Source organism: Micromys minutus (genome assembly GCF_963924665.1).
Source record: "Micromys minutus genome assembly, chromosome: 25".
NCBI classification, from domain to species: Eukaryota; Metazoa; Chordata; class Mammalia; order Rodentia; family Muridae; genus Micromys; species Micromys minutus.
The window spans coordinates 21,715,594-21,727,743 of NC_137960.1; the positions used below are offsets into that span (position 1 = coordinate 21,715,594).

Here is a 12,150-nt window from a genome sequence, read left to right on the forward strand (position 1 = left end):
GGGCTCTTTGGAAGCGAAACATGCATTTTTTCTGATTGCATAAAGCAAACATGGTGGACGAGAAAAGCCTTCCCCTGGCTGGGGGGGCGGGAGGGGGCAGAAACCACGTGGCTCCTTCCGCACGGGGGGGGGGCCTTTGTGGGATTTATTCACAGTGGAGCAGAAAAGAGACTTAGCGAACGGCGTCACCACGGCTCCTCAGAAGTCACACGCGCCCTCCCATGGGGAGGGACGAACGCGAGCTCTGGGGGCTCAGAGGGTGGGTTAGTAGGCAGGAACTAAATGAGCCCAACGGCTCCCTCGCACGATCCCGCGCCCACCACCTTAGCAACGAGGCAGCTCCCTAGTGCGCAGGTGTACTCCGCCCCGCCCTCACCAAGACCCCTCGGTCACTCAAGTCTCGCGAGAGCAGCGCTGCCGGGCCGGGCGCTCTGCCCCGCCCCCTCCTTCTCGCTCGCTCCCTCCCATCCCCCCTCGCCAGTGTCTCTGCTGCGCAGTTCCCTGAGCGGTTGCCGCCGCGGGAGACGGTTGAGGGAAAAGGGAAAAAGGAAAAACCGTTGTGGCGAGCGCTAAGCCGCGGACGAGCCAGCGTCCCTGCCCGCGACCGGACCCCCGCGAGCGTCGGAGTCGGCATTGCTAGCGTCCCACAGGGTATCTGAAGTAGAAAGGGGGGTAGGTTGGGCCGGCGGTGCCGACAGCGGAGTCGGGAGAAGGACGAAGAGCCCGGGAGCGGGTGAGGGAACGTGGAGTCGCCGGGAGCTCCGGCCGGGAGCTCTCACGGCCGCTCGGCTGCCGCCATCTTGGGGCCGGTGGCGGCCGGGACGCCTTCCCGCCTTTCCCCGCTCCGGCTACTTTGTCGCCTCCGGCTTGCGGAAAGTGTCGGGAAAGGGGGAGGGCGGGAGATCCGAGATCTCTGGTGGGGAGGAGGGTGGGGAGCTCGGCGAGCCGGGAAAGCGCGGCGGTGGGACGCGCTCCGGGTGGAAATGGCGCCCGGCGGGCCCGGCTTCCCACCGTGGCCTCCAGTGCTCTCGGAGGCACTACCTGGGCTGGCGGGGCTGCGGATGGCTGGTGACGCAGACTCCCGGGACGAGACGGGGGGAGCCGGAGGTGGGAAGCCAGTGAAGACGAGGCGCTCCGCTGTCAGATGCAGGACAAAGGCGGCCACGGTCCTCCTTTGTAATTCCGTTGCTCGGTGGCGAAGACCTTGGCCTGGGACCGGAGAGGGGCTGTCCCCTAGTTCTCTGGTCTCTAGGGTAAGCTAGATAAAGGGAAAGTCTCCAGAAGGAGGTAAAGGACGCCTAGCCGACCTTTTAGTCCCGATTTGGAACTGCGGAGAGTATGTACGCATCTCCAAAGGATTCCCCCCGCCCCCAACACACACAAACGACTTTAATTTTGTAAGAGAAGTGAAAAGCTTATCTAATAGGAATAGGGTGAAATGAGTGTGTTTCAAATAGGTCGAGTCCAGGTGATAGAGCTGCTTCTAGGCAGGGGTAGATAGCTAAGTTTGGTGTAGTTAATTCTCCAAGAGTTATGTTTTGTGTCGTTTGGTAATTAGGTCAAACACTTTCAGTTTCATTTGATGGCTAGGCGTGTTTAAAACTTAATTATCGAACTGTGGTTTTTTGAGCCAGAGCTATGTCTATTAAAATGGAAACCTAATCGCGTACCTAGTTGAGGTGTTTTGGGTTCTTAAATTAAAACTGTCAATAATTTTCATTGATGGGTTAAAAAAGAAAAAGGACACCCTGGGCCTGAAAGTTAGCTTGTAGTATTGCTCATCAGTAATGGGGAAACTGTTACATACATTCCAAGATTTAAGACAAAGCTGGACAAAACGCTCAATAGTATTTTGTGAGTTCCATGACTACAGAGCAAGACCCTGTCTCAGAAAAAAAATCTCCAAGAAAGAGATTACCACCTAGAAAAGGAAAATCCTTAATAGACTTTGGAAATGCAGAGGGCTCAGATCTACTGTAACGAACTAAATGATACACTAATATTTTCTTGATTGAAATGCATTATAAATATCATTTTTTTGTTTTTTTTTTTTTTGAAACAGGATCTTGATATTAGCTTGTAACTGGATGTGTACAGAGAAGGCTGTCCTCTTAACTCTCTTGGAGCCTCCTGCTTCTCTCTTCCAAATGTGTTTTGTTTTGAGATAGGGTTTCATGTAGACCATGCTGGCCTTGATAGGAGGATCTTGATATTTCTGCCTTCCAAGTGAGCTACCATCAACCTTTGTTTAAAGTGGCAGGCGTCCCACAGATTTTAGTACATTACTAGTTGTCAGACTATCACTACAATCCAGTTTTTTAAAAACACTTCTGTCATTTTGAAAAGATAAAATGTACAACAGTCATCCATGAAAATGTTCTCTATTTCAAACCTGGGAAGCAACAGATCATGTTTTGGGTTTTGTTTTTTAGATTTGTATGCTCTGGGTGTAATTGGAATGAATAATATTTAGTCTTCTGTAATTGGAATTTTTGCTTTCTATTTAAAGTCTAAATGTTACTAAAGTTGGCTTCATTTTAACTGCTAGTATTTTTTAATTGGTCCTACCACTTGGAGGTTTTGTGGTAGTGTTTTACTGCTTACCCAGGTTACCCTAGGATTCCTAGGTTCAAACCATCCTTCCCCTTTAGCATCCCTGGCCTATGAGCAAGGAGCTTCACTTTATAGCTCTTAGGGGTCAGGAGATGCGGCTCAGGTTGGTCTGTCTCAAGCTCTCAATTAGTGTCTGAGAACAGTTGGCATCCCCAAAGCAGAGTATCAATTAGTTTATGACACTGTTACAAAGAAGGGTTGGAGTACTGTAAACAGTGAACTGTTACATAGCCTCTGAAAACTGCATTAAGGTAGCAAAACAGATTGCCTTTCGGGAAACCCTTGAGTTGAGGAGTTAAAAGGTATAATAGAGCAACACTGCTTTACTTTCCTTGAATGGAAAGTTGCTCTATGAGATAATTTCTTGTCCAAATTGGTTTTTGCCCAGTAAAATTTTAATTAAAGTCAAGAACTGTTGAACAAAACTTTTTCCTCCGACCTCTTCATTGTACTGAGGTTTGTGTGTGAGGTATGAGCACATACACCAGTTTATATAACTGTAGTAAAAGATTGTTAAGTAAAAATTATCAGTGTAGTATTTTTCATAAGTTCTTGTTTTCATAAGAACTTTACTTGGCAAAAATAGTGTGTTAAGTTTTAGACACACACACAAAAAAAAGCTTTCTCCCTTGTGTTTGCTACTGACATACTAGTCTTTTCCCCCATTTATTTTAATTTTATGAATGTTTTGCTTGTTTGTTATGTACCCAACATGGGTAGAAAACCCAGAGTGTTGGATCCATGGGAACTGGGGTTACACAAGGTTCTAAGCCACTGTGTAGGTGATGGGAATAGAGCCCAGGTTCTCTGCACAAGAAGCCAGTCAGTGCTTTTTGTGATAAATTATGGCTATCAAATTGGGGGAAGGACTGTCCTAAGCTGGTGTGGTAGTAGCACCTGTAATCCTATCTATGAGTCCTGTCTGGGTTGTAGAGCTCCACCTGGCCACGGTAGTTTTTCAGACCTCAAATATGAATAGACAACTACTATGTACACCTTGGCATTATTAAACGTTTGCAGTTAGGCAGGCGTCTGAGGAAATCTTAGTACTTTGAGGCAGGACTGCTTGAAGTTCAAGGCTAACCTGGGCTACTGAGACCCTTGGATTTTTGTTTTGTTTCTCATTTTGTATTTTTGTTGCGTGGTTGGTTGGGTTTTTTTTTTTTTTTTTTTGGGGGGGGTGTTTGTTTTGTTTTGTTTTTGAGAGGAGAACAGCCCTGGCTGTCCTGGAATTTACTTTATAGCCAAGGCTAGCCTCAAACTCTCAGATCTGCCTGCCTCTGCCTCCAGAGTGCTCAGATTAAAGGTGAAGATCCTTGTTTTAAAACAGAAACAAGCTAGGTATATAGTGACACCCTGTCTGCAAAACAGTTTTTGGAGCTTTGGGTCAACATTAGTGAAGCAATTAGTGTGGAGTGAGGAAAAGTGTAGAGTATAGACCGAAAACTATTCTGGTGGTAAAATTCTGCAAGCCTTATTAGATCTTCAGGGTTGTTTGGTAGGAGGAGGATGAATTTCGTTGCCTTTTCCTACCCTGCCCCAAAGAAGCATGTGAATAGAGCACTGTTGCTGATTGTCCCAGGAGTCACTTTAACTTTTGCATGCATTTCAAGCTGGGACACTTGTCAAAGTTGTTCAAGTCTGGTAAAAGTGTGTTGTGATTGACTGCTTTATGTGCTTGTTTATTTTCATAGCATTTAAATCAAGCGGTATTGAAATGGATTGGGTTATGAAACATAATGGTCCAAATGACGCTAGTGATGGGACAGTGCGACTTCGTGGACTGCCGTTTGGTTGCAGCAAAGAGGAAATAGTTCAGTTCTTTCAAGGTACCTCTAGCACTAGTCAAAGTTTAGTAGTATTTTAATTGTATGTGTTTACTAGATGTTTTTTAATTTATAAAACCCATTTGATTTTAGAACTTAGTTTTCTGACAGTCTGGGTTATATAGTAAAATGGAAAATGTGCTCAACTTACTATTGAGTAGAGAATGTGTAGGCTATGTAAACATTGGTGGTATACAGTATAGTTAACAGAGTAACTGGGATGACATGGGCTGTGAATTACCATTGGGAGCACAGTTAAATGATTTGTAGTTTTTCATGTACTGGGCTTTTAGAAGTATAATTAATTTTAAGACACTGGTCACAGAAAATATTTAATACAATGATATTTGAAAAATATTCCATTTGTATTATGGGGTGATGGGAAACTAAGCTTTTTGTTTTGTTTTGTTTAGATTTGTTTTAAATATTTGATTCAGATGGGAATGTTTCAGCCTTTAACACTGTTCCCCTTGATGGGGTATTTGTCCTTGGGTTAAAGGGTTGGAAATCGTGCCAAATGGGATAACATTGACGATGGACTACCAGGGGAGAAGCACAGGGGAGGCCTTCGTGCAGTTTGCTTCAAAGGAGATAGCAGAAAATGCTCTGGGGAAACACAAGGAAAGAATAGGGCACAGGTGGGGATGGAGAGTTTGGGATGGTGTTACATTTTTATTTTTGGGGGGTTGTGGGTCGCTATTGCTTAAATGGGGGGGTAAGCATAACATTTTTCTGGGGTAGTTTTAAAGAATTGGTAATTACCTAAATTTAACATGGAAACTACAGATTTGGGTGGGGAATAATGCTTATAGTTTATATTGAAATTAGATTGTTTCCATTTTTTGTAGGATGTTGTTAAACTTGTTTTTGTATAATCACCTGGTTTTTTTGTTTGCTTTTTTTTTTACATGCCTATCTTGTACTAAAGGAAACAAGCTAAAATATATTCTTAATTCAGTGTTTTCAATTGACTCATTTGTCTATGTAAAACTTAAATATTTAAGTTTTAGGTGTAAAAAATGTTAACCTTATGGTTTGCTTAGGCAATTTTAACTGGGATATGTGCCTAGATATAGACAAACTTACTGCATTTTGCCCAGTATCTAATTTACTCTCTGATGCATCTATGCTGAAACCTATACCTTAAAACATTTTTAAATAGGTATATTGAGATCTTCAGGAGTAGCAGGAGTGAAATCAAAGGATTTTATGATCCACCAAGAAGATTGCTGGGACAGCGACCGGGACCATATGATAGACCAATAGGAGGAAGAGGGGGTTATTATGGAGCTGGGCGTGGAAGTATGTATGACAGAATGCGACGAGGAGGTGATGGATATGATGGTGGTATGTGTGTCTAATGAGCCAAGGCTCTGTTGTCATTTTCTTGATGTTCCTGACACTTTGTCAAGAAATACAGAAATGGCAGTAATTCCAGTATCTATGAAGTTATGGGATGTCCGTGACCATCTGGTGGAATTTGATCGATGCATATATTGACACCTAGAGAACTTAATGTTGAAGTAAAAATAAAGATGATTGGCATGTTTTCTTCCTGGCATAAAAGATGAGACTCACTTTCATGTTGTGTTTGAATTTATCCTCTGTAAATTTCCATCAAGTGTTCACCTTTTCTCGTATGCAGTCAGCTGCAAACATTAATGAAGAAGCTAAGACAGCTGACTACAAAATGACGATTTTGTAAGCTAGTTTACAAAGCAGTGGCTCAGAACTGTATTTCTTTTTCCTTACATTTTACACAGGCTATGGAGGTTTTGATGACTACGGTGGCTATAATAATTATGGCTATGGAAATGATGGCTTTGATGACAGGATGAGAGATGGAAGAGGTAAACAGAATATTGTCATGCTGAAGTCATTTTTCCCTTTGTAAAGTTCCAGTAGTAATTAGGTAACTTTCCAGTAGTAGTAAGGCAACTTTGATAGGTTAATGGAAACTTGGAGATTTATGTGAATATACTTATGTGAACCCACAATGGTTTATAATCTAGGCATGGGAGGACATGGATATGGTGGAGCTGGTGATGCAAGTTCAGGTTTCCATGGTGGTCATTTTGTGCACATGAGGGGGCTGCCTTTTCGTGCGACTGAAAATGATATTGCTAATGTGAGTAATTGTGCTTTTATATTGGGTATTTTTTATTATTTTTTTGTTAGTAATAATTACTCGTGGCGGGGAGGCCAAACAGGGCTGGAATTTGCAAATGCTAACTTGGCTTGAGTGTGTTGGAATTACAGGCAGCCACTATGCCCAGCTGATTCATCTTTTTTTTTTTAACTTGTTGAGATTCAGGCTAAGGTTGTTACATTGTCACTTAGTGATTATTTGCTTAATGTGCACATATTTGTTTTGTGCCCATTATGTGCTGACCTAATGATATTTTTGAGCAGGCAAAAAATAAAATAAAGCCCAGTTTTTTTAAGAATAGTCAGTCAATAAAGTAGGAACTTGCTTTTAGTAGTAGAGTCTGAAGCAATCCCAAACTTTAGATATTCCTAAGCATACTTTATCATTGAGCTGTATCCCTCCCACAGTTGCACAATATTCATTTAAAAGCAGAAGTGCTTTTTGTATTTTAAAATATGTACTCCTTCCCCGTGTGAGCTAAGGTGACTTTCTGTATTAATGATGATCAGCCTACCTCCACAATGCTTCAGCCATTAGAGACTCTCAGTATATTTTAGTGGCCTAGGGAAAAAAATTGAGGTATGTGCTAACTTTAAATAACTGGAATTTAAAAACAATAACTTCTATTTAGTTCTTCTCACCACTCAATCCAATACGAGTTCATATTGATATTGGAGCCGATGGCAGAGCAACAGGCGAGGCAGATGTGGAGTTTGTGACACATGAAGATGCAGTGGCTGCCATGTCTAAAGATAAAAACAACATGCGTAAGTGATGTATTTGATATGCTTGTTTTATAGGTGTATGTAGTTTATTGCCTGTAGTAGACCTTAGGGTTTAAAATCATTTGACCTGTTCATAATGCTTAAAATTTAATGGCTGTCTGAATTAGTTCTATATTTATGAATAAGCCTATTTAAATACTAGTTAACTGACCTTTAATACCTTTGGTCCATATCCCTTTCTTCACTCCTCTTACCTTTTTCCGCTTCTCTTTTTTTAAAGAGCATCGATACATTGAACTCTTCTTGAATTCCACCCCTGGAGGTGGCTCTGGAATGGGAGGTTCTGGAATGGGAGGCTATGGCAGAGATGGCATGGGTATGTATATAGTTTTGTATTCATGATGGGTAGCATCTCACTCTTAACACAGGCTGACCAAAAATTAGTCTTCCTTCCTTGGTGCTTCAGCATATCCTTCCAAAACCTAGGTTGATAAATTTTGTAGAATAAGCAAGTGTTGTCTACTTTGCAATCATCCTCTGTTGCTTTTTTATACACAGATAATCAAGGAGGGTACGGATCTGTTGGGAGAATGGGAATGGGGAACAGCTACAGTGGAGGCTATGGTGCTCCTGATGGCTTGGGAGGCTATGGTAAGTAGTTATTTCTGTATTGTGATAGTGACTTTATTTAAAGACATGGATATCTCCTGATGGGTGGTTCTTACTGTCTTCTTCTTAAGGTCGTGGTGGTGGAGGCAGTGGCGGTTACTATGGGCAAGGTGGAATGAGTGGAGGTGGATGGCGTGGGATGTACTGACACCACCACCCCAACGTACACATCCTAACACACCTGCTCTACTAGACTTTCTTACAGATTTCTTTTGTATTACAAGAACTTTATAATGACTGAAGGAATGTGTTTTCAAGATATTATTTGGTAAAACAAACTGTGATGGGAAAAATCTGTTTTCTGTAGGTTTTATTTGTTGCATACTTTGTCTTAAAATAAATTTTTATATTCAAACCACTGATGTTGCTACTTTTTATATATAGGTACTCCTAAAGATGTGCTGCCTTCATAAGATTTGGGATGGTGTATTTTACTTTTAGCATAGTGCAGTGTTTGAGGGTAAGACTGCAAGTCTTAATGAGTGAGCATCTGGGATAGTGTTAACTTTCACTCTTGAACATGATGTAGATAAAAAAGCTTAAAGATATGTTCTGGTGGTTTCAAGAACATATGTTAAGCTGATTCTGTATTCTTTTTAGTCTCCTTTATCAAGTGTAGCTCTGAATAATTTAAGAGGTATCTAGATTCTAAATATTCACAGTTGCATTATAAACGGGTGGGGTGGGGTAGGGGTATTAGTTGAAATTATAGCTGGAGACTTTAAAACCCTCATAGCACTTGACTAAGGTACCAAAAATACTCATTGTATTTTTGAGAGAATGTTTGGTAGTTTGGAATTCTCAATGATGACAGAAAAGCTCAGTGTAAATACATGGGTATTTACTGTGGTGGGTTACTTGTATTTTCAGTTCCTCACCCAAGAAAACAGGGTCTTTAATGGTGTAAATGACTACATTTAGAAAAATGTGAAACAGTGCTGTAGCTGGTTTTGTGTCTGAAACTGGCTTTGAGTAGTGAAGTGCTCTGTGTAGCAAGGAAAGGGTGCTTTTTACTAATCTTTAATCAATATAACTTTTCCCCAAATTGGCTGATAGATCAAAATGAATCTGTCAATGTGAACCCAGTTATTAAACTTGTTACTTGTTTTTGTTAGACATGTTATTAATGTAATAAATGTCAACATGGGAGATAAAGTAATGTTGTCTGTCCTAGAATGCTTTGTTGGTTATTGGCTATAGTGCATCAGTATAGAGTATCACCACGCCTTTAATCCCAGCACTTGAGAAGCAAAGGCAAGTACTGTTGGATACCAAATTGGGGTTTCTGATCAAAGGATGATTTTTCTCCATGCCTGAAATGGTGAGTTTCTGTCTTATGGATTTAATTTGGTGCCTTTACATGAAGGAGCTAGTTTGCATGCCTGGCATAGAAGTCAAAAGCACTTCAAGGGTTATCTTTTTTTTTTTTTTTTTTTAATAGTACACTGTAGCTATGTCTTCAGACACACCAGAAGAGGGCATCAGATCCCATTTCAGATGGTTGTGAGCCACCATGTGGTTGCTGGGAATTGAACTCAACCTCTAGAGGAGCAGTTGGTGCTCTTAACCGGTAGCCATTTCTTCATCCCAAGGGTTACTGTCGTAAAATCTCAAAGCAGGTGGCTGGAGAGTACGTAAGTGAAATGGTTAAGAGTACTTGCTGCTCACTCAGGCCTTTTGGTTTCCAGCACCCACATTCGGTGGATCACAACCCCACTTGCTCCAGTCCCAATAAAACCAATACCCTTTTCTGGACTCCTTGGTCACCTGCACACACATGGCATACACTCACACACATAAACAGATGATAGTAATTGTTAGTTTCTTAGGTTTTTTTCATTTTATAAAATTCACATTTATTTTAAAAACATTGCAGATCAGAATTACAATTGCAATTCCTTGGCACCATGATCACATCTTTGTAGTAGTACTGGCTAGGTAAGTAAGGGGATGACAGAAGTTTTCTGCAAAATAAGAATTGTGAATGCTTTGTAATGAATGAATTTAATGTTGGGTGGGTTTTGGTCATAGTGCTGTGAATTGAGAGTCTAGTCCCTTAAACAATAAGCAAACATTCTAGGACTGAACTATATTCTTATCCCAGATACATTGGGGATCGAGTTAACGCTGCCCCAGAGAAGGCCCATGACACAAACTTTGAGTGGTAAAAACACATAATAAAGTATTTGAAAATTTTCATTTGTGCTCACTTTCAACAGTCAGAAAAATGTTACCCCATCAATACAAAGTGGTTCAAGAATATAGTTACTTTTTTGTGCCAGGTTTTCACTGTGTGTGTCTGTAGCATTGGGATTGACCAAGCAAGCTGATCCTGAAACTTGTGGTAGTCCTCCTTTCCTACTTTACTATCTTAATTCTGTCTCAAGATGTCCCCTGCTCAACAAATGACATCTGGGCGTTGGGGAGTAACTCAGTAGAGTACCTGGCTAGATGCAACCAGGGGTTCCATCCCCAGCACCACATACAAACACCAGATAGTTGTAATCTCAGCAGCTATGTGGGGTATGAAAGTCAGAGAAGCAGTTCAAGGTCTTCTGCTGCATACCAGGTTGGAGGCCAACTATCTCTAAGAGAAGAAACAGCTAGAGATCTGTCAGAACTTAAGTTGACCACAGAAGCTGGGAAATACTGGTTTTGTAATTTTGGCAATTTATAAAGCCTTACTGAAATGCAGCAAATGAAAAGATCCTTCAGAAAAGGGGATCATAAAAGTACCCAGTCATTGAACAGTGTCCTTAGTAATGCAAAATTGGTAAGAGTTTTGAAGGGCTTATAGACTTAAAAGTACAAGACTGGAAGTAACTTAAGATCCTGAATGGTCATGATTAATGCTTTATGCTTAAACTTAATGCTTTTCTCCTGCTTGAAAAAATAAGGAACCACTGTCTACTTAAGACCATAGCATATAAGTACTTGATAACACATAGGATGAGATTCTGTTGTGGGTAAGCAAAAGCACACCAATGTAATGTTTCCTAGAAGTTATTCCTAAGAGAACTGAGGGTGAAGAAACTAGGTTATCTCATAGCAAAGGCCAAGTTTTAAGTGTTCTTATTTTTAATGCTTTAGAGGCCTGTGGTCTTGGTCCCCATATTCCCTAGGAAGGAATGTTTTCTCCTTTGGAATCTGGTCCTTTACAAAAAAATGGCATTTGTGATGGGATGGTGGTTATAAGAACTTCCCTTAAAAGCTAGAGCCCAGATCACTGGTTCACTAATCCACTGTATGAAAGGAAAGGGTGGGAGAAGAACAAGCAAATAAATACAACTAAATTAGAATCTTACCAGGCAATGGAGAATATACAGGCCTGGGATGGAAGCACACACCTATGATCCCAGCACGTCAGAGGCAAGAAAGTTCATGATAAAATGAGCAACTTTGATTCATTCTGTTTTTACTTCTTCCTTTCACTTTTTAAGATAAGGTTTCTCTGCAGCTCTCCGGGCTGCCCTCGACAAACTCAGAGATTCACTTGCCTCTGCCTTCTAAGTGCTGGGATTAAAGGCATGTGCCACCCCTTCAAAGAAAATGGTGTAATAGAAAATAAATGCATTTCCAGTTTTCTCTGAGAATTGTGATGCTTTTAAAGTGCATTAAAAGATACGTAGGCACTAAGTGCCAACTCAACAGTTCAGAAACAAATAAAGCTGTGGCCTTGTTCTCAAGAAGGCCTCTATAAGGTAAGGCAAGTGTGCATTAGCTCTGCTATTTGACCTTTTGTTAAAGGTTACTTGATTGTTGAAGTAGTGATAAAACATGCTATCTTAGAATCAGATTAAATATGGGAACGGAATACTAACCCACATAACTTAGAAACTTGTGTGTTAGCTGGAGGCAAGGTGCAGTGCTGACTGGGTACAGCTGTCCACATAGCCCTCACTCACTGCAGGTGCTTCTGTGCAAGAGCATTGAGTTCCCGTGTCACGGTACGTTAGAGGAGCATCTCTGAATGAGCATTGCATGACAGGAATCACAAACTCGGACAGGCTTTGGTGAAGAAGGCAAAGGCAGCTCGTTGTCAGAGCAGGCATTACAGAAAATTTCCCCACAGTTTCTACAGTGGTGCTATTAAATGGAAAAACCAGGGGAAAAGAAAATCAAATTAGAAGCCATTTTTGTTGCCAAAATGTTTGGAATCACTTTTACC

General features: G+C 41.3%; 2 protein-coding genes across 6 annotated transcripts in view; one reads left to right on the top strand and one right to left on the bottom strand.

The window, feature by feature from the left end:
* The first annotated feature begins 456 nt into the window (after nucleotides 1–456).
* HNRNPH3 (heterogeneous nuclear ribonucleoprotein H3) lies at nucleotides 457–8,582 on the top strand. Of its 5 annotated transcripts, none has more exons than XM_080938263.1 (10): nucleotides 457–651; nucleotides 4,308–4,442; nucleotides 4,939–5,077; nucleotides 5,602–5,786; nucleotides 6,203–6,289; nucleotides 6,452–6,567; nucleotides 7,220–7,355; nucleotides 7,594–7,689; nucleotides 7,872–7,964; nucleotides 8,054–8,582. In XM_080938263.1, the coding sequence occupies exons 2-10, from the start codon at nucleotides 4,331–4,333 to the stop codon at nucleotides 8,128–8,130; spliced, it is 1,041 nt and encodes a 346-aa protein (XP_080794389.1). In that variant the 5' UTR covers nucleotides 457–651; nucleotides 4,308–4,330; the 3' UTR covers nucleotides 8,131–8,582. The 5 variants fall into 5 exon arrangements, with proteins under 5 accessions (XP_080794389.1, XP_080794386.1, XP_080794387.1 ...); XM_080938260.1 differs by having other exon boundaries at nucleotides 510–672; XM_080938261.1 differs by having other exon boundaries at nucleotides 518–651; nucleotides 5,602–5,741.
* A 1,175-nt stretch (nucleotides 8,583–9,757) lies between these two features.
* RUFY2 (RUN and FYVE domain containing 2) overlaps nucleotides 9,758–12,150 on the bottom strand; it is a 33,540-nt gene continuing 31,147 nt past the window's right edge. Inside the window, exon 18 of the mRNA XM_080937866.1 lies at nucleotides 9,758–12,068. Coding sequence (XP_080793992.1) covers nucleotides 11,925–12,068 — 144 coding nt within the window. The 3' untranslated portion in view covers nucleotides 9,758–11,924. The remainder of the gene's footprint in view (nucleotides 12,069–12,150) is intronic.

Bases quoted from the DNA above. Each gene is read 5' to 3' on its own strand.
- HNRNPH3 (XM_080938263.1), top strand. From the start codon at position 4,331: ATGGATTGGGTTATGAAACATAATGGTCCAAATGACGCTAGTGATGGG. The intron at 6,568-7,219 runs GTGAGTAATTGT...ACTTCTATTTAG, and splicing joins CTGAAAATGATATTGCTAAT to TTCTTCTCACCACTCAATCC. The intron at 7,690-7,871 runs GTATGTATATAG...TTTTATACACAG, and splicing joins CTATGGCAGAGATGGCATGG to ATAATCAAGGAGGGTACGGA.